The sequence below is a fragment of the Camelus bactrianus genome, chromosome 13 (assembly GCF_048773025.1).
Source record: "Camelus bactrianus isolate YW-2024 breed Bactrian camel chromosome 13, ASM4877302v1, whole genome shotgun sequence".
Classification (NCBI taxonomy): Eukaryota; Metazoa; Chordata; class Mammalia; order Artiodactyla; family Camelidae; genus Camelus; species Camelus bactrianus.
In genome coordinates, this window is record NC_133551.1 from 78,925,259 (window position 1) to 78,942,708 (window position 17,450).

At 61.5% G+C, this 17,450-nt stretch overlaps 3 protein-coding genes across 9 annotated transcripts in view; 2 read left to right on the plus strand and 1 right to left on the minus strand.

The window, feature by feature from the left end:
* The window catches only part of CFAP74 (cilia and flagella associated protein 74), a 66,679-nt gene extending 56,666 nt beyond the window's left edge, over positions 1–10,013 (plus strand). For 5 of the 7 annotated variants that reach the window (XM_074377676.1, XM_074377677.1, XM_074377675.1 and 2 more), the window contains 13 exons: positions 2,848–3,124; positions 4,144–4,242; positions 5,063–5,187; positions 5,795–5,929; positions 6,116–6,225; positions 6,349–6,404; positions 6,514–6,633; positions 6,889–7,044; positions 7,824–7,950; positions 8,074–8,225; positions 8,482–8,614; positions 8,887–9,017; positions 9,225–10,013. In XM_074377676.1, coding sequence (XP_074233777.1) covers positions 2,848–3,124; positions 4,144–4,242; positions 5,063–5,187; positions 5,795–5,929; positions 6,116–6,225; positions 6,349–6,404; positions 6,514–6,633; positions 6,889–7,044; positions 7,824–7,950; positions 8,074–8,225; positions 8,482–8,614; positions 8,887–9,017; positions 9,225–9,470 — 1,867 coding nt within the window. In that variant the 3' untranslated portion in view covers positions 9,471–10,013. Of the gene's footprint in view, positions 1–2,847; positions 3,125–4,143; positions 4,243–5,062; positions 5,188–5,794; positions 5,930–6,115; positions 6,226–6,348; positions 6,405–6,513; positions 6,634–6,888; positions 7,045–7,823; positions 7,951–8,073; positions 8,226–8,481; positions 8,615–8,886; positions 9,018–9,224 lie in introns of those variants that run through there. The other 2 variants (XM_074377678.1, XR_012511506.1) reach the window with 2 other exon arrangements.
* A 1,762-nt stretch (positions 10,014–11,775) lies between these two features.
* TMEM52 (transmembrane protein 52) lies at positions 11,776–13,722 on the plus strand. Its single transcript, XM_074377681.1, has 5 exons — positions 11,776–11,888; positions 11,975–12,018; positions 12,142–12,183; positions 12,779–12,957; positions 13,062–13,722. Exons 1-5 carry the CDS (start codon positions 11,823–11,825, stop codon positions 13,232–13,234), a joined length of 504 nt encoding a protein of 167 aa, XP_074233782.1. The 5' UTR covers positions 11,776–11,822; the 3' UTR covers positions 13,235–13,722.
* A 395-nt stretch (positions 13,723–14,117) lies between these two features.
* On the minus strand, positions 14,118–15,417 carry CALML6 (calmodulin like 6). The gene is given in 5 exon segments (XM_074375977.1): positions 14,118–14,325; positions 14,378–14,479; positions 14,481–14,517; positions 14,610–14,784; positions 15,406–15,417. Coding segments are annotated over 5 exon segments (534 nt in total).
* Between the last annotated feature and the right edge of the window lie 2,033 nt (positions 15,418–17,450).

Consider the following 17,450-nt stretch of genomic DNA (forward strand, 5'->3'; position numbering starts at 1 on the left):
AGGCACAGAGCGTAGTGGGACATTTCTGTCTTCAAATGCATAAAACAAGAGGAGAGAGTGTGGAAAGTCAGTCATCTGAGCTTCTGTTTTAAAAACTGAGAGAAGAGCACAGTAAATTAAACTCAAAAAAAGCAGAAGGAAAGAATATAGTAAAGATAACAATGGAAATCAATGAAACAGAAATCAAATATTCAACAGAGGAAAAAGTGAAATCTTTTTTGTAAAAGTTGGCAAATTCATTACTCCCAATAAGACTGATCAAGGTACAAAAAAGAGAAAACACAGACTGCCAGTCTCAGGAGTGAGGGGGGACATCACTGCAGATCCTCCTGCGAACGCCAGAAAGATCGGAAGAGGATGTTGTGACAACCTGCCTCCAGGACAGGTGGAATGGACTTGTTCCTCAAAAAACACAGCATACCAAAACTGACACAGATAAGAATTAAAAATCTGAAAACTGGAGCAACTATTAAGGAAACTAAATCTGAAGTTTAAAAGCTCCAGGTGGAAACTTCCAGTTACAAGAGGAATGAGTACTCGGGATGTAATGTTCAACACGGTGAATATAATTAACCCTGCTTGTTTGTATGTGATACATGAAAGTTATTAAGATACAAATCCTGAGGGTTCCCATCACAAAGAACACAATTTTTCTATTCCTTTAATTCTGTGTTTGTATGAGGTGGACATCACTAAACTTGCAGTGATGATCGTTTCATAACCTGCTCGAGTCGCATCACGACGCTGCACACCTGATGCTTACACAGCGCTGCGTGTCAGCTACCCCCCGATGAAACTAGAAGGAAAGAGAGCAATGTCTAGGCAGAAAGTTAAAATACATGTGACAGAGAAGGCAACAAAACTGGGCAATAAATACATTTTAAATGAAAAAAAAGTTTAAAAGCTTCCCACGGTGAAAACCACAGATGGCTTGGCTGCTGACTTCTTCCAAACGTTTAAAGAAACAGTAATGCTGATCTTAGAGGAATCTTCCAGGAAACAGAAGAGGAAGGGAAACCACGCTGCCCTGGGCACGAGCGTCTGAGCAGGAGACAGTGATGCTCTGGGGGACCGGGACCAGAGCCAGCCGAGGGTCCCCAGTGACCACACCAGCTGCCTGTGTGGCCAGAATGAGGCCAAGGGAGGCTCAGCCCACAGGGAGGCCCGGCTCGAGGTTGAGTGGACCCTGCCTCCAGGTGAGACCGCAGAGGCCGGACCCTCAGAGTAGCAATGGGAGACCTGCCGCCCAGCATGTGAAGGGAGGGCTGGAGGCTGAGAGATGGGAGCGGCCCCCCGGCCCCCGCTCCCGGATCGGCACAACAAGGCCACGCAGTCCCTGAACCAGCTGGGGGCAAACGCTCCACCGGCCTCCCCCCAGAAGGACCCCAGTCAAGCCTTACTTCTCGTGTGTAATGATTGTCGCTTTCACACATTTACGCCCTTTCAGTTAATTGAGCTCCAGTAGTACCCTCGATGATGTCTCCACCCAGAGGAGTCTTTTTTAACTGTTTGGATCCTGTGGTCACAGGACACGAGTACACACTGAATATATTTTGTTACAGACAAGTATGGCAGGGTAACGACACCACCTTGCAGAGCATTAAAATGTAATTAGGATAAAATTCGGTGGCAAGAGTGCAGTGGAAATAGGAGTTCAAAGAAACATGGAACGTGAGGTTTCCAAAGGTGGAAACACCAAACACCTGTCCTTTTTTTAATGAATGACGGCAGAAATCGGTCCACCATGGTGTGTGGACGCCCATGTTTGTATTTAAAGAGTAATTTCTCAGTTTTATTTTTTAAATGCCAATAAATATTTAACAAAGTAAGCCAGAAATTACTTCTTTTGCAACTATTAAACCTGTGATTAAAATTTTCACTGTCTACTTAAAATGTGCACAGGGGTATGGGATATTTTCCAAGTTTATTAAAATTCATTAATGGGAGGTGCTGGAGAGGGTGTGGAGAAAAGAGAACCCTCCTACACTGTTAGTGGGAATGTAGTTTGGTGCAGCCACTGTGGAGAACAGTATGGAGATTCCTTGAAAAACTGAAAACAGAGTTACCCTATGATCCAGCAGTCCCACTCCTGGGCATGAATCCGGAAAAGACAAAAACTCTAATTGAAAAAGACACGTGGAGCCCAATGCTCACAGCAGCCCTGCTTACAACAGCCAAGACGTGGAAACACCCTGAATGTCTACGGACAGATGACTGGAAAAAGATGTGGTGTGTATACAATGTAATGTTATTCAGCCATTAAAAAGAATGGAATAATGCCATTTACAGCAACATGGATGGCCCTGGAGAATGTCATACTAAGTGAAGTAAGCCAGAAAGAGAGAGAAAAATACCGTATGATATCACTTCTATGTGGAATCTAAAAAAGGACACAAATGAACTTATTTGCAAAACAGAAGTAGACTCACAGACACAGGAAACAAACTTACGGTTACCAGAGAGGGGAAGGTGGGGGAGGGATAAATTAGGAGTTCAGGATTTGCAGGTCCTAACTACTGTATATAAAACAGATAAACAACAAGGCCCTGCTGTGCAGCCCAGGGAACAACGTTCAACACCTTGTCATAACCTCTAACAGAGAAGAATCTGAAAAACGACACACACGTGTGCGTAACTGAACCAGCATGCTATGCCTCTGAAACTAACACAGCATTGTAAATCGACTAGACTTCAATTTTTTTAAAAAAGTAATTAATGGGGTAGAAGGCAAAACCTGTGACAACTCCTGTCATCATCCTGGGTGTCCCTGTGTGTCGGGTGCCTGTCTGCACCGAGGCCACCTTGCCGGGGCCCCAGGCTGAGCCCGCCCTCGCCGGTCACTTCCAGGTGCTTCAAGCTGACGTGCCGAGCCGTGGGTGTCCACCCGCCCCTGGAGCTGTCCCACTACCAGATCAGGTTTGCAGCCACCTCCTTGTACGACACGTCCGTGGCTACCCTGTACGTCGTCAACTCCCACCTGAGCACAAACTCGCTGACCCACGCTGTGCCCCGCGTCGGCTCGGGGGACGCCTCCCCAGTGGGGCCCACGTCTTTCGAGTTCCTGCTGCCCCCGGACTTGCCCATCACCATCTCACCCTCAGTGGGGACCGTGCTCCCAGGAAAGGTGGGTGTGGGCCCCGTGGGTGGGCTGGGGGTGGGGCCGCCTGGGGCGCCGGGCTCTGCTCGCCCTGGACCACAGCGATCCCACCCAGACGGGTGTGGAAATCAACCGTGATGCTCATCAGACCCAAGCAGGGCCACGGGGCCCTCTGCCCAGCCCAGCCTGGCCCCGAGGCAGGGCACCCGTGGGCAGCTGACCCCACAGGTACCTGGCTGGGGGCTGGGGCAGTTTAGACCGAAGGAGTGCTCGGCCCTCGATCTCGCAGCCGGCAGCACAGAGGCCGCAGCGCCTGGTCACCGGCAGTGCAGGGTGTCTGTCCACTGCTTGATCGGGGAATGGTTTCCTCGCCTCTGCCTTTCCTGATGAAGCAGAAAGAGCCAGGCCTGGAGGAGAGACGCTCAGCCCGTCCCCGACGGTCAGAGCCTCTGGGAGCTTACTTCCTCAGGGTCAGGCTGCTGTGAGGCCCGCTCGGAGGACTTTCAATAAGTAAGACTACCTACAACGCGTTTTAGCAAACCGAGCAAATCCAGTTTCGGTGATGGTTCCCGTCCCCAAGGGGGTCAGTGCAGCCGTCACCCAGCCCCGGCCTGTGCCGCGTGCTCGCTGCGCCCGTCCTCTGTGGGGCCCGGGACCGCCCCGCGGGGTGGACAGCGCTTTGGAAAGACTGCTGTGCCCGTCGCAGGGACAGCTGAGGGCACAGGACTCACCACCGAATCTCAGTGACTGAAAAGGCAGACTCCCTTCTCATTGGAGCCCCGGGGGCAGTGGCCACGTCCTGGTGCACCAGGCTCCCCACCCCAGGGCTGGGCACCCTGCACGCCTGGCAGCTGCCCCCAACCCCGGGGCCGTGGTCCGGAAGGGCCTTCCCGGAGGGCTCGTGCTGAGCTGGAACCCCAAAGAAGAGGCAGAGACATCACACCTGGAGTGTCAGAGAGCGTGACCTCGAGGTTAACCCAGGGTAGAGGTCCCGGGGCACTGAGGCGGGAGGACGCCCTCTGCCCTGTGGGCCTCTCTCCTCACAGAGGTGCCTGGTCCAAGTGGCCTTCCGGCCCGAGCTGCCCAGCAAGCTGATCCACCAGGAGGCCTTCCAGGCACTGACCAAGGAGGCTGAGGTCAAATCGGTGCGTGGTGGAGACGGGGCCTTGGGGCCACGGGGTGGGGGCTGCTCTCTGCACCAGGCCCTGGGCGAGGCTGCCACTTCGTGCATGAAGGCTTGGGGACAAACAACCCCCTGAGGCTGGAGGTTGTGCTTGTGAGTCGGCTCACCTGGCATGAGCCCTGGGCAGACCTTTCTGGAGCATTGAGTGTGTCCAGCTGTTTCAGGAAGTTAACGCTCTTTCCCGGCAAGGACCCCCCTCCTCCCTCGAAAGCATCACTGGGCAGGGTGGATCCCAGGCGGTGGTCCCGGGAGGGTGGGCCAGGCCCCTCTGCGCTGATTAGCAGGGGAGCTTGCGCTTACAAGGGACGGGGAGCAGATAAAACACTGAGGGGCCCGAGGATCTTAGTGCTACAGCCCTTCCGGCTCCTGCCGGGAAAGACGCTGGGCAAGGAGCTGGGCAGTCACGGCCCAGAGCGACGCCTGCCGGCTGCTGCCCTGGGGATGCGGAGGGCCGCAGGGTGCTGCTCCAGTATCCGGGTGTTTGTCCCAAGCTGTTGCAGCACAGGAAGGAGGAGAAAGCACTTGGCCTCGGCCTGCTGGCCGGGCAGTGGAGCGGGCGGGGCACCAGGCACGAGGACCCTGGTTCTGGCCGGCTTCCACCCCTGCTCGGGCCTCGGCTTCCCTGTTGGTGAGGCAGACACTGGAGTCAGGGTATAGGCCACAGGGGTCTCTGCACCTGCCACCAGTCTTCCCGAGGGAGCTGCTTGGGGTTTGGGCCCCCGTCCCCCTAAACCCGAGCAAAGCCCCTGGGCAGACCCACCACCAACCTCGCCCCCTTGCAGTCCGGGAAGGACACGGCCACCCAGAGGAAGGACCCACGGAGACAGTCTCTCTCCACGCTGCGGCTGCAGAACCAGGCCTCCACCTCCCAGCCCCCCGACCTGCAGAAGCAAGACCTCAAGTCCAGGTGGGCCAGAGAGAAGGCCGCCCACCACTTCCCTCCAAGCCCCTCGAACGGGGCCCCGCCCTGCCCCCCACCTGGAGCAGAGCTGTTTTGACTGGAAGTCCAGGGCTGGCTGGCTTCAGACACAGCTGGAGCCAGGCTCTGCCTTCCCGGGCGTCTGCTCAGCTCACTCCCAGGACACCGTGTCCCTGTGAACAACCTCGCTCCTGGGGCTGGGGAGACGCTGTGCCTTGACACCCATGTTGCCTGCCCTCCTAAGCTGCATAATGAGCTCTGGAGAGTCTGAGGGGCTTTGGTCACTTGCCAGCCCTGGACCCTTGCCTGTGGCCCCAGGAATGCAGCTCTCTGTCTAGGATCCTGGGGTGGGGTGGGCCCCAGAGGAACCAGGGAGGGGGTAAAGGGGCCAGCTGGTCAGACACAACTGGGAGAGCCATGGCCTGGGCCCCAGCGTGGCCCCCAGGCTGCCGCCCTGCGCCCCTCTGGCCCAGCACCCTGGGAGCAGGAGTGACCTAAGGACCCCGCCCTGGAAGGTGGGGCGGGGGGAGCCTCTGGGGCTGCTAGAGACAGTGTTGGGGCCAGGCGTGAGTGCACCTTGCTGCCTCCACTCCAGTTCTCAGGAGCACCAGGCTGCGCGGGCCACCCTGACCAGATCTTTCCAGGGGAAGTTCGACAAGTTTGTGGTCCCCTGTGTCATTGCCAGTGGTGACACCAAAGACAGGAAGGGGACAGAGCCCCTGAGCTTCAGGTGCAGTGCTCCGGGCAGGGTGGGGTTATGGGCACCCAGGAAGCCACTGTGCCTGCCATGCTGCCAACCCAGGTCTGGGAGGGGGACGGCGCCTGAGGGGTGGGCAGGGCCAGTGTCGGGTCAGACTGGGAGCTGGGGCATGTGGCCACCCACTCTGCCCTCAGCAACCACCTGCCCCGCCCCCAGTCCCCACAACACCCTGTACCTGGAGCTGTGGTGTCCGGCAGTGGCGCCGTCCATCGTGGTGACGTCTGACAGAGGCAGGACTGTCTCTAACTTCGGCGACGTTGCTGTAGGTGTGTCCTGACTGGGCTCAACCCTCACGCACCCCCCACCCGCAGGGATCCAGGCCCCCCCATCACTGCCTGGGCTCCCGTGCGACCCCCAGGCCCGGGGCTGTGACCCCCATCCCATTGCAGGACACCGCAGCATAAAGAAGGTCTCCATCCAAAACATCTCTGCCGAAGATCTTGACGTATCTTTGTTCACTCCTGGCCTGGGCTGACTGCTGGGCTGCCTGCCTGAAGGGGGCTGGTGATGGGGGGCCCGGACTTTGCCACCTGTCCTTAACCCTGGGCCCGCAGGTGAAGTACTCTGTGCTGAACCCCAACGGCCCATTCGTCCTGATGAACCCCATCAGCAGGCTGCCCTCGGGGGAGACCCATGTCCTGGAGCTGTCTTTCTCCCCCAACGAGAGTATCCTGGTGAGTCCCAGGCCCACCTGCAGCCGCGCCACAGCCTGGGGCTCCCAGTCCCGCTCCCCGCACTGCACGCCGGCAAGGGCTCAGGCCTGTCGCTACGCCAGGCCCTGGAGCAGCTCATCCTCGGGACCCCCGCTTCTTGCTGGAAGGAGGGCACCAGGGACCTCTGAGCTGCCTCAGCTCCGTTATGCCCTGACCTGGCTGTTCCCAGGACGGAGCTTCCACAGTGCTCCATGCCTAGGGTCGGGGTCTCCACAGGCCCAGGAAACACTGGACATCATCACCAGACGAGGCAGCCTCTCCCTGACGCTCACGGGCACAGGCGTGGCGTCCATGACCACGTGCTCCATTGAAGGGGACGTCCTCAACATGGGCTACGTGATTGCCAGAGAGTCTGTCTCCTCAGGATTCAAGGTGAGGCACGTTGCAGGGGCCGGGGTGTCTGTCCCCGTCTCCCAGGAGGGGTCCATCCCAGTGGAGGTGCAGGCTGCCCCAACCCCCGCCCCCCAGCAGCTGCGACCCCTACGGCCCTCTCCAGCAAGGGAGGCTGAGGACGCCCCCTCCCTCCACCCTGCTGCTGCCCTGGCCTCCTCAGTGCTCCCTGTCCTCCTGCCTCAGGGCCTTTGCTTGGGCCATCCGACCCAGGAGGTGGAGGACCTCAGCTCAGGCACAGCTGGGGCGGGGGCAGGGGGTCGTTGCACACTTCTCTGGTGAGGTCACACTGCCCTGTGGGCTCCCACAGCCATGCAGGAAGGCAGGCCTGGCTCTAGGTGCTCCTTCGGCATCTGAGAGACACACCAGCCTTGGGATCAAGCTGCCAAGGACACCTGCTTCCTGGCTTAGGCCAGTCCTGACAGCAGAGCCCAGGAGAGGGAGTCCATGAAATGTTTTATTGGGGTTGGGTGCTCCCAGGGGGAAGGGTTAGGGCAGGGAAGAAACTGGGCAGGGCTGAAGTGTGACCTGAGCCTGACTGCAGAGGGCACTCCAGAGGACGGAGGCACTACGGAGCTGTCCCCTCAAGGCAGCCGCCCTGCTGAACAGGCCAAGCAGGGGCCAACGCTCCGCACGTGCCGTGAGCACTGGCGGCAGAATTCGGGGGACAGGGCTGGCGGACACACTGCCCGTATGGTCCGGTGGCAGGAGAGGGAGCTTGGACCTGGTGGCGGTCAGGTGACGGGGCCCTGCTTTTGTAGCTGCAAAACAACTCCGCACTGCCCATCAAGTTCTCCATGCAGCTGGACAGCCTCTCCCCCCGGAGTGAAAAGCAGCACCCGCTGCCCTGGTTCCTGGCCTCCAGGACCCAGAGGACAGAAGTCGTGGGTGAGCTGGCCACAGGGGTGGGACCACGCACTGCTGGGGAGGTGCAGGAGGCCTGGGGGACAGTCGGGGAGAGCTGGGCACTGCAGGGGAGCCAGGAACCCACCAGGCTCACCCTGCTCACAGGCACACAGAACCACAGCGGCCAGAGCGTGTTCAGCGTGGTCCCCATCGAGGGCATCATGGACCCTGGCAGGGAGCAGGACTTCACAGTGACCTTCAGCCCGGACCACGAGAGCCGGTACTTCTCTGACCGGCTGCAGATCGTGCTCGAAAAGGTGCAGCTCCAGCCCAGACTGGACCCCTCCTCGCCGCCCCCACTGGCGCCTTGCGGTGGAGTGGGGCTGGGCCCTTCCCTGCGCCACCCCGTTAGAGGTCCAGTGCCAGGCTCGGGAGGGGCGCTCCACGCCAGATTGGGGTTTGTCATGTGGAGGCAGCAGTCTGGGGTCCCATGGGCCCGCACCCCAGCCCTGCCCCCTCCTGGAGCTCCACTCTCAGGGCTGCAGACCAAGGCTGCCCTGCTTCTGCCCCCAGAAAATCTCCCACCAGATCTTCCTGAAGGGTGCGGCCCGGGAGCACATGATGTTCGTGGAGGGCGGAGACCCCCTGGACGTGCCTGTGGAGTCCCTGACCGTGATCCCCACCTCTGACCCTGAGCGCAGAGAGGGTGAGCCCTCTGAGGGGCTGGGGGTCCAGTGAGGGGTGGGGCAGCAGTAAGAGGGCCCGCCCTGCTGTGTCCAAACCCCAGGAACCCTGTGGGTAGGGTGGGCTTTCCTGGCCCATCCCCCCCAGCCAGCGTGGGGAGGGGTCATGCTAAAAGGAGATTTCACGTGGACCAGCTCCACACACATTCCTCGCCTGACCCTCACCCGGTCAGCTCCCACACTCCCTGGGCTGCACCCCCTGCCCCTAGCCCCCAGCCAGGCCCTCCCTCTCCAGAAGCTGAGGAGCTGAAGCCCATCCTGGTCACCCTGGACTATGTCCAGTTGGATGCTGACACGCCAGCCCCACCAGCCACCCGAGAACTTCGGGTGGGCTGCATCCGGACCACCCAGCTGTCCCCAAAAAAGGTGACCACAGCACTTCCCTGGCCTGCCTAGCACCACTGGCTGGGCACCCCGGGCCCTTCCCGGCCTTGCCCCTGGGTAGGTGTGGGGTGGGCAGCCTGCTGGTCGGGGCTGAGAGGGCATATGGCTGGGCACCCTCGTCCCCCGCCCCACTGCCTCCTGGGAGCTGGGCCTGGCCCGCCAGTCTGCCAGCAGCTCCAATGCCCTCAGACGGTCGAGTTCAGCCTGGACAGCATCGCGTCCCTGCAGCACAAGGGCTTCACCATCGAGCCCTCTAAGGGCTACGTGGAACGCGGCCAGACCAAAACCATCAGCATCTCCTGGGTGCCGCCCATCGACTTTGATGTACGTGCCCTGGACAGTGGCCAGGGAGCCCCAGGAGAGCCAAAGACTGGACAGGAGGACGGCCCCACCTCCCCCGGGGAGGGGGCTGCTGGGCGGCCCCGGTGGGGGTGAGGTGGGCAGTGAAGCGGCCGAAAAGCAGACCCACCTGGTGTGCCAGCTGACTGAGGGCCCCCTTCCTCCGTCCTCTCCCCTTCCAGCCAGACCACCCACTCATGGTGTCAGCCGTGCTGCAGCTCAGGGGGGACGTGAAGGAGACCTACAAGGTGGTCTTTGTAGCCCAGGTGGTGACTGGCACCTGAGGCCACAGGAGTCTCTCCATGTAGCCCCATCAGACCTTCCTGCCCACCCTCAAAGCCCGCCCCTGATGTGTAGACCTGGCTGAACCACCAAGGGGCCGGGGCCTGGGCACTCCCTGCTTAGCAGCTTCAAATGGGCCGTCCTCTGCATGACCTCGTGGCCAGGCAGGGCAGGCCCAGCTGCTTCCTGCTCCCCTGGATCCAGGGAGCCCAGGACCAAGAGCTCCCCCTCCCTGACCCCCACACCCAGAAGCAGTAACTAGGCCAGTCCTGACCACAACCTACTCCTAGCCTGAGCCCCCGGGAGCCCCCAGAGCCACCAGCACCCACAGACCTGTCAATAAATCCTCTGTGAGCTTCTGTGTCTAGGCCTGCAGTGTGGGCCACAGGCTGGGGGAAGCGCAGAACGAGAGGTGGGGACAGAGCCCTGGGAAGGCAGCCCTGTCTCCCACCCGACATACGAGTCAGTCCATAAAGCAGTGAACTCTGCCTGAAAAACCAGGAGGGGCTTCCTGGAGCACTGGTGGAAACTGCTGTCTGGGCAGGTGTGGGGGTGCCGGCTGGAGCTGAGACTGGCCCATATGTGGAGAGCCCCGGTGAGCAGGCAGAAGGGGACAGGAGGCTTCAAAGCCCAGGTGGCCCTTTAGCCTCCCTGCTCCTCCCAAGTTCCTTCCAGGATCCCTGATGACCCCAGGCAAGGAGTGAGCAAATGTCAGGGACACACCCTGGCTCGAGTCCTCCCTCATAGCCAGGCAGGGTCCACGGGGAGGCCCAGCCCATGAGACACTACTGGGAGCTCAGAATGGCGCCTGCACTGCAGCCCCTGCCTTCTGGGGAGTGGCAGGATAGACACTGTCTCACGGAGCCCACCCAGCCTGGCACCCTGTGCACAGCCCTGCGTGCCCACCCCCACCCCTCCCCGAACCCGTGCCAGCCACCGGAGCACACGAAGCCTTCCCCGGCAGAAGCGGAAGACGTGCTTCTCTGGGGCCTTCCCTGGGTACCAGCCTGGAGCTGCCTGCCCCCACCTTACTTCCTCTGCGCCTGGAAGTCTGCCGTCTCCCTGACCTGGAGCCAGTGTCAGTGGCCCGGGAATAGCATTTGCAGGACTTCTGTCTGGTGGGCAGACCCCCGTCCTTTCCTAGCCCTTACAGGGGCTGCTTTCCCACCGGGTGAGAAGAGGAAGCAGGGTCCTGCAGCCCAGACCAGGCCCCAGAAGGGGTCCTCTTCCCCTCTCTTCTAAACCCTGGCCTGGCGCTCCTGTCAGCAGGCCCTGGTCCTCACTGGCCAAGGCCCTGCCTGTACTCCTGCCCATCCTGCTCCCCTACTCCTAAGTTGGGCCTCTGGGCAAGAGGGAGGGGGAGGGATGGTCCAGAATCAAGGTCAGTCAGCCTGGCTGGAGCAGGGTGGGCAGAAGGGGCCCTGGGCCATGGCACAGCCCCCAGGAACAGGAACCTGGCAGATCCAGTCATGAGAGAGCCACACGGAGTCAAGGGGCCACCCCTTCCAGCGGGGCCATGCATGTGGAGCACGTCCTGAGTGCAACCAAGACAGGGCAGGATAGCTTCTCCTCCATCCTCCCTAGACAAGCAGACCACCCTGAACCCTGCCATGATGACCACCTCCCTTAGGCTGCCCACTGATGGAGGGGCGGAGGGCTGAGGGCAGCGAGCATGCACAGTAAGCGTCTTTGAACAGCGCCAGGCGCCCTAGCTTCCTGACCGCGGTAACCCTTCACCTCCAGCACCGGGGTGTGTTTTAGGCGTGGCCGCGTGCGTCCTGGCCACCATCCTCCAAGGCCACACCCTGTGCAGACCCGGCCACAACTGTCCAGGGCGCGCCCCGGTCCACACAGAGGCCGACTGCAGGACGCTAAGGGCGAGAGATCCCCCAACCCACCCAGGAGACACGGAGAAAGAAGGCCTCCCGGGAGAGTCATAGGTCGGGTCCTGAGGGGCGGGGCCCTAGGGCCGGGAATCTGGGGCGTGTCCACGAGACACTCCCTCGAAGGGCGGGGCCTGCGGGGCGGGGATCCTGGGCGGGGCTACAGCGCGAGTCCTCCAATGGACGCGGCGTAGGGGCGGGGCTCGTGGTGGGAGGGGCCTAGGGGCGGGGCCTCCATAAAGCCACGGAGCCGTGGGACTCGCGCTTCTCGTCTGCGCGGAGCATGTCCGCCGGGGCGCCGGCCGCCCGCGGGCTCCTGCTGCTGTCGCCGCTCCTGTCGCTGCCGCAGGTGGGTCGCCAGGCGCTGGGCTCGGGCACCGCGGGGCGGGTCTGTGCTCGGCGCGCCCCGGCCCGGGCTCACCCCTGTCCCCACAGGTGGCGCTGGGCTTCGCGGAAGGCAGCTGCGACCCTTCGGACCAGTAAGTGGGGCGGGGGCTGGGGAAACGGCGCCCTGGCCCCTCCCTGCGGGGGGAGGGTCAGGCAGGGCGGTCGGCCGGGCCCTGCCCCCCCCCCCGCCGCCTCAGGTGCCACCATCCCCCCAGGTGCCCGCCGCAAGCCCGCTGGAGCAGCCTGTGGCACGTGGGGTAAGTGGAGGCCGCGGAGTGCAGTCAGGTGCGACGGTTCTCCCTGGGCCAGGCCCACCAGACCCACACCCTGCCTGGCTCCACAGCTGAGGAGTCACCAGCACTGTCCCCCTACTGGGCCACTGGTGGGAAGGCGCTGGGGCCCTCCGCAGCCTCGCAGACAGACCCAGCCTCCTCCTCAGCACCAGGGGCGACCTCCCTTGTGGGTCCTTCCTGAGTCCTGCCCACCTCCGGACACCCCTTCATAACCTGCTTGCCCATCTCCCACTCCCTTCCTCCCCACAACTGTGGGAGGCCTTGTGAACATGGTCGCTGGTCTGGGCACAGGGCTGTGCAGTCGGCCCGGGACAGCGTGTCCTGGGAGTGAGCCCAGGGCCACTTACGGCCAGCCCCAGAGAGACAGCCCGTGCAGGCCCAGCGTCGGGGGCCAGGCCAGCTCTGGCCAAGGAATCTCAGCCTGGAGAGACATGCCCTGGTTTTCTTTTATCCCATCCACTGCTTTGTCTTGAGCGACTGGACCATGACTGCCCGCAAGGAGCAGGTGCCCGGTGGCTGGGGTCAGTCCAGAGGTAGGGTCTTGCTCCTCCCTGCCCAGGCTTATCCTGCTCGCAGTCCTCCTCCTGCTGCTGTGTGGGGTCACGGCCAGCTGCGTTCGGTTCTGCTGCCTGCGGAAGCGGGCACACACCCAACCACGCCTGCTGCCGGCACCTCAGCCCTGCGACCTGACAGCCATCCCTGTGGACAGTGACAGCCCTGTGCACAGCACTGTGACTTGTGAGTGCCTGAGCCCTCACCTGGTGGCCCACCTGCCTGCAGGGCCAGTAGGGAGCTGGGGAGGGCCAGACCCATCCCCATAAACCAACTCTGGTTCTCTGCAGCCTACAGCTCCGTGCAGTACCCACTGGGCATGCGGCTGCCCTTCGGGGAGCTGGACCTCGACTCCATGACCCCCCCTGCCTACAGCCTGTATGCCCCCGAGCTGCCACCCTCCTATGATGAAGCCGTCAAGATGGCTAAAACCAGACAGGAAGAGCCACCCCCTTTCCCGTAGCCCAGCCCCCTCCCCAGGGCCTCATGCCTAGAGACCCCTCCAGGGCCCCAGGAACTGGGCCCTGATGCCCCACACCCCTGGCTGTAGCCATGGTGCCCCTGAGAGTGGGCAGGAAGGCTCTCCTGAGCCTCCCAATGCCACCGGCCACTCTCTACTTACAGTGGACTGTGCAAGGGTCCTCGGGCTAGGGGACTGCAGCCCACCCCCACCATCCTTCTCCCAGGAAGGCCAGCCGTCCAGCACAATGCTACAACCCTGGCCTCGTTGCTGTGTAACACAGGGCAGCCAAGCCGGCTGGCCCTGTGTTTGCCACACACACGCACGCACGCGCACACACACACACAGGCTGCTTCATTCATCCCTGGCCCCCAGCCCAGCCCCAGCAGGCTCTCAGCCCACAGGAGGCCCCACAGGCCTAAGCCTAGGGGCTCAGGACCTGCTGTGATGTCTGCAGCTTTTTGGAGAGAATAAAGTTTGTATCAAAGTGGCCTCTGCATGGAGGAAAGGTCTCTGGGAGGGGCCCTTGGTCAGCTGCCTCCTGGTGCAGGCAGGCAGGGTCAGTGCCTGGTCCTTGGCCTACGCCCAGCCTGGCCTTCAGGCTGGTGTCGAGAGCCCAGAACTGGGCAGTGGGCAGTATCAGGTGTCCCACAGACATGACTGGCCAAGTGTGATGTCTGGCTCAGGAAACCCCTCTCCTTTCTTCAGACCCACGTCTTTGTAGCCCCTTCTTCCCAGGCTGGAGACAGTGAAGCGTACAGGAGTCTGGCAGGAGCGTTTATTGGCCCCCAGGCAGAGCTGGAGTGGATGGCAGGGTGGGCAGCAGGGGGTGGTAGCAGGCAGCAGCCTTCCTCCAGCAGGCCTCCCTCAGCTGCAGCAGCTGCCCCTACTGGACCGGCTTGAAGGACTCCCCGGTCGTCATGGCCACGAACTCTGAGAGCAGAGAGAGGTCAGCATCCCAGCCGGCCAGCCAGCAGGCTTCCAGGGCCCATCCCTGCTCACCCTCGTAGTCGATGGTCCCATCCCCATCCTTGTCGGCCTCCACCTCATTGGTCTCACCTGTGTTCATGAGCACGTACGTGCAGGACCCTGCACTGAGTGGCAGCGGGCCCGGCGCTGGCCTCGGCCGCCCTACCGCCCAGCCACCAGCCCTACTTGAGCGTATCCCAGTCGGTGTGGCCCTTGCCCTCCTTGTCGAAGAATGGGGAGGCCACCCTCAGCTCGCCCTCTTGGTTCTGCACCTTCTCCCAGGGCCAGGAAGTTGTCAAAGCTGAAGAACCCTTTCTCTGCAGGGAGGCAAGCAGCAGACGGTGCGAGTGAGGGTGGCACACTCGCACGCACTGCAGATCCCCACCAGGGCTGCCCGGGCCAGCCTCACTGTCTCTGTCCACATCCTTGGCCATGGAGGCCAGCTCGCTCTTGGTGGGGTTGATGTCCAGCAGACTCATGAGCCGCTCCAGCTGGTCCATCCTCACTGCCCCGTTGCCCTCCTCATCGAACATCTCGAAGACCCTCTTGTACTCTCTGACCTGCTCTGCCATCAGGTGCTCGCTCTGCAGAGACACACTGGATTCACCAGGGCTCCGTGCCCCTCAGGCCGGGAGAGGCCCTGGGACCTGTGGCACAAGGAACCCTGGGCCATCCGTCCACTTGGCCATCCTTCAGGGCCTGTTGTTAAAAGAGGAGGTTCCCAGCCCAGAGCAGGCTTTAGGCTACAGCCCCTGAGGGGACAGCTTAAGGGGAGGGGCCCACGAGTTGCGGGTGGGGTACAAAGGAGCCACAGTGCAGGCCAGCCTCATGAGAGAGTAGTAGGGGGCTGCAGGGCAGGTGGACAGGCCCAGGCCCCAGGGCTAAGTCTGTGGACACCCAGGGAGACCAGCAAAGGACGCCATGGACCATCACGGGGAGGAGCCTGGCCTGGGCCAGGGTGAGGGTTCCCAGGCAAGGGGCTTCCAGGCCTGCCCATGGACAAGGATTGGGGGTCAGCCCCAGGGCAGTCTGTCAGCAGGTTTTGGCATCCCAGGGGGACAGTCCAGCACCTGACCGCCCTACCTGCGCCTGCCCAGAGCAAGGGCAGTGTCAGTGGCTGGCAGGGCTCGGCCTTGGGCCCCCACTCTTCCCGCTCCATCCAGCCTCACTAAACTCCTTCCTCAGGCTCCCAGAGAGACCCTCACACCTTCAGGCATGACCCTAGCCAATCATGCCCAGAAGCCTGCCCGTCCTCTCCCCGCCGGGCGCTGCTTCACCTGTGGCTTGACCACCAGCCAGCCCCCTGGGGGCTCTGCCGGGCACCAGGATCAGCCTTACCATGTCTGTGGCCGGCTGCGAGGGCACTGCAGGTGGCACTGGAGCTGCTGTGAGCAGAGAACAAAGGGCTGAGGGCGGCCAGGTATTAGCTGGGCCCGGCTGCCCTGGGTCCCTAGGGTCCAGATTCCAAGAGCCTTTTTCGGCCAGGAGAGCCTGTCAGCCCTATTTTGGGACAGGTCAGCCCTTCTTGGCTCTCCTTGGCCTGAGCACCCCTCACCCTGAAGCTCCCTCTCCGACTCTGGGTGCCCACCAAGGCCCTGCCTGGGGCAGCAGGAGTGGACACCGCGGGTCAGGGCGGGAAAAGGACTGACCAGCGCCTTTGTGCATTCCTTTCTCACCACGCCGGCCCACTCCCACCATTCTGCAGCGAGAGCCCCCACGGGCTGTCGTCACTACTCTGTGAGCTTGCTGAATGCCCTCCCTGGCCAGGTGACACACTCACATCCCCAGAAGCCCAGTGCCCCAGCATGGCGCCAGCACTTTGCTGGCACCCTCTAAAGACAGGTTCAGGAATCCAATGTGTTTGGGACCCCTCTCTGGCCACCCCGTCCAGAAGGGGCTAGAGGCGGCAGTCCAAGGAGAAGACAGCTGGACACAAGCTGGGGGTAAGGGAGGGCAGGGCAGACGGAACTCAGAAGCCAGGCCAGGTTTCCTCTGGGCAGTCAGGGGCTATTCTGGGGTTTCTCAGGGAAACCTGACCTCCCTCCCACTCAGAACAGCAGAGCTGACTCCCAGGGGAGCCCTGTGGCCAGGCTGTTGAGTAACCAGACACCTGCAGCACACTTACCACTGCATGTGTGTGCTCAGGCCTCGCACACCCCTGCCCCCATGCCGACCAGGGACGCCTGGGCCTGGGTCCTTGCGCTCCCCTCCAGGCAGTGAAGGCAGATCCGCTGGCCTACCCACTGCCCTCAGAGTTTTGTGGTTCCAAGTTGGGGCTGAGTAGGTCCTCCCATCCCCCTCCAGCTCCCGCCCCTAGGGAGAGTCTCCAGTGGGCCCCACCAATTCCCGTCACCCCCTGGGCACGGCCCCCAGAGCCATGCACACACAGACACACACCCCAGCCCCCGCCCCGTGACCGCCTGATGAATTTGAGCAGGTGGGGTATGCTGTGTCCCCCGCCAGAGATGCTGCCACCAAGTCCAGGACAGCTGCTGAGGCCGCAGGATTTGTGCTGACAGGGACAGCACGGCTCCAGCGGGCAGCAGGCCAGTGGGCCCCGGCTGGGACAGGACCAGAAGCCGGCCTGGGTGCCCACCTTGCCCAGCTGCTCCCGGCCTTGGCTTCAGGCTTTGTAATGGTGAGAAAAGACTCTCCCACCACGTCCCCGCAAAACCCCCGACATTTCAGTGAAACCAGTCACATCGACCCGCCCGGCCACGGCCAGTGAGGAGGAGAGGCGGTGGGTACAGCACGACGGGGTGGGGCCCAGGACCCAGAGGTGGGGGGGTGGGGTGGGCTTCACATCATGTTGGCCGGGCTCAGGTGCCAACCAGGCGTTTGCTCAAGCACTAGGCTAGGTGTTGCTCTCAGTCTGTTTTTGACATTTGTATTGATTACACTGGTGAAATTGGCATGAAATATTACTCAGAGGAGAGAACTCATGTTTATCAAACATTTGTTATGAATCAGTCTTTCTGCTTGTTCTTTTTCTATTTGTGGCACAAAGCACGTATCACAAAAGTAACCACCTTACCCGTTTTTACGTGTCCAGTCCAGTAGTGTGAGCTACACACACCTTGTTATTCAGCAGACCTCCAGAACTTTCTCATCTTCCCCAACCAAAACTGACCCTGCTAAACACTGATGCCCCGCCTCCCCAGCCCCCAGCACCCACGCTTCTCCTTTCTGTCTGTGGGTTTGACTCCCCTAGGGACCTCGAATAAGTAGCATCAGACGATATTTGTCTTTT

What these genes read in the sequence shown, in the direction of transcription:
- TMEM52 (XM_074377681.1), top strand. Translation starts at nt 11,823, where the DNA reads ATGTCCGCCGGGGCGCCGGCCGCCCGCGGGCTCCTGCTGCTGTCGCCG. An exon ending in AGCTGCGACCCTTCGGACCA is followed by an intron (nt 12,019 to 12,141) that starts GTAAGTGGGGCG and finishes CCATCCCCCCAG; the next exon opens with GTGCCCGCCGCAAGCCCGCT. An exon ending in AGCAGCCTGTGGCACGTGGG is followed by an intron (nt 12,184 to 12,778) that starts GTAAGTGGAGGC and finishes CTCCCTGCCCAG; the next exon opens with GCTTATCCTGCTCGCAGTCC.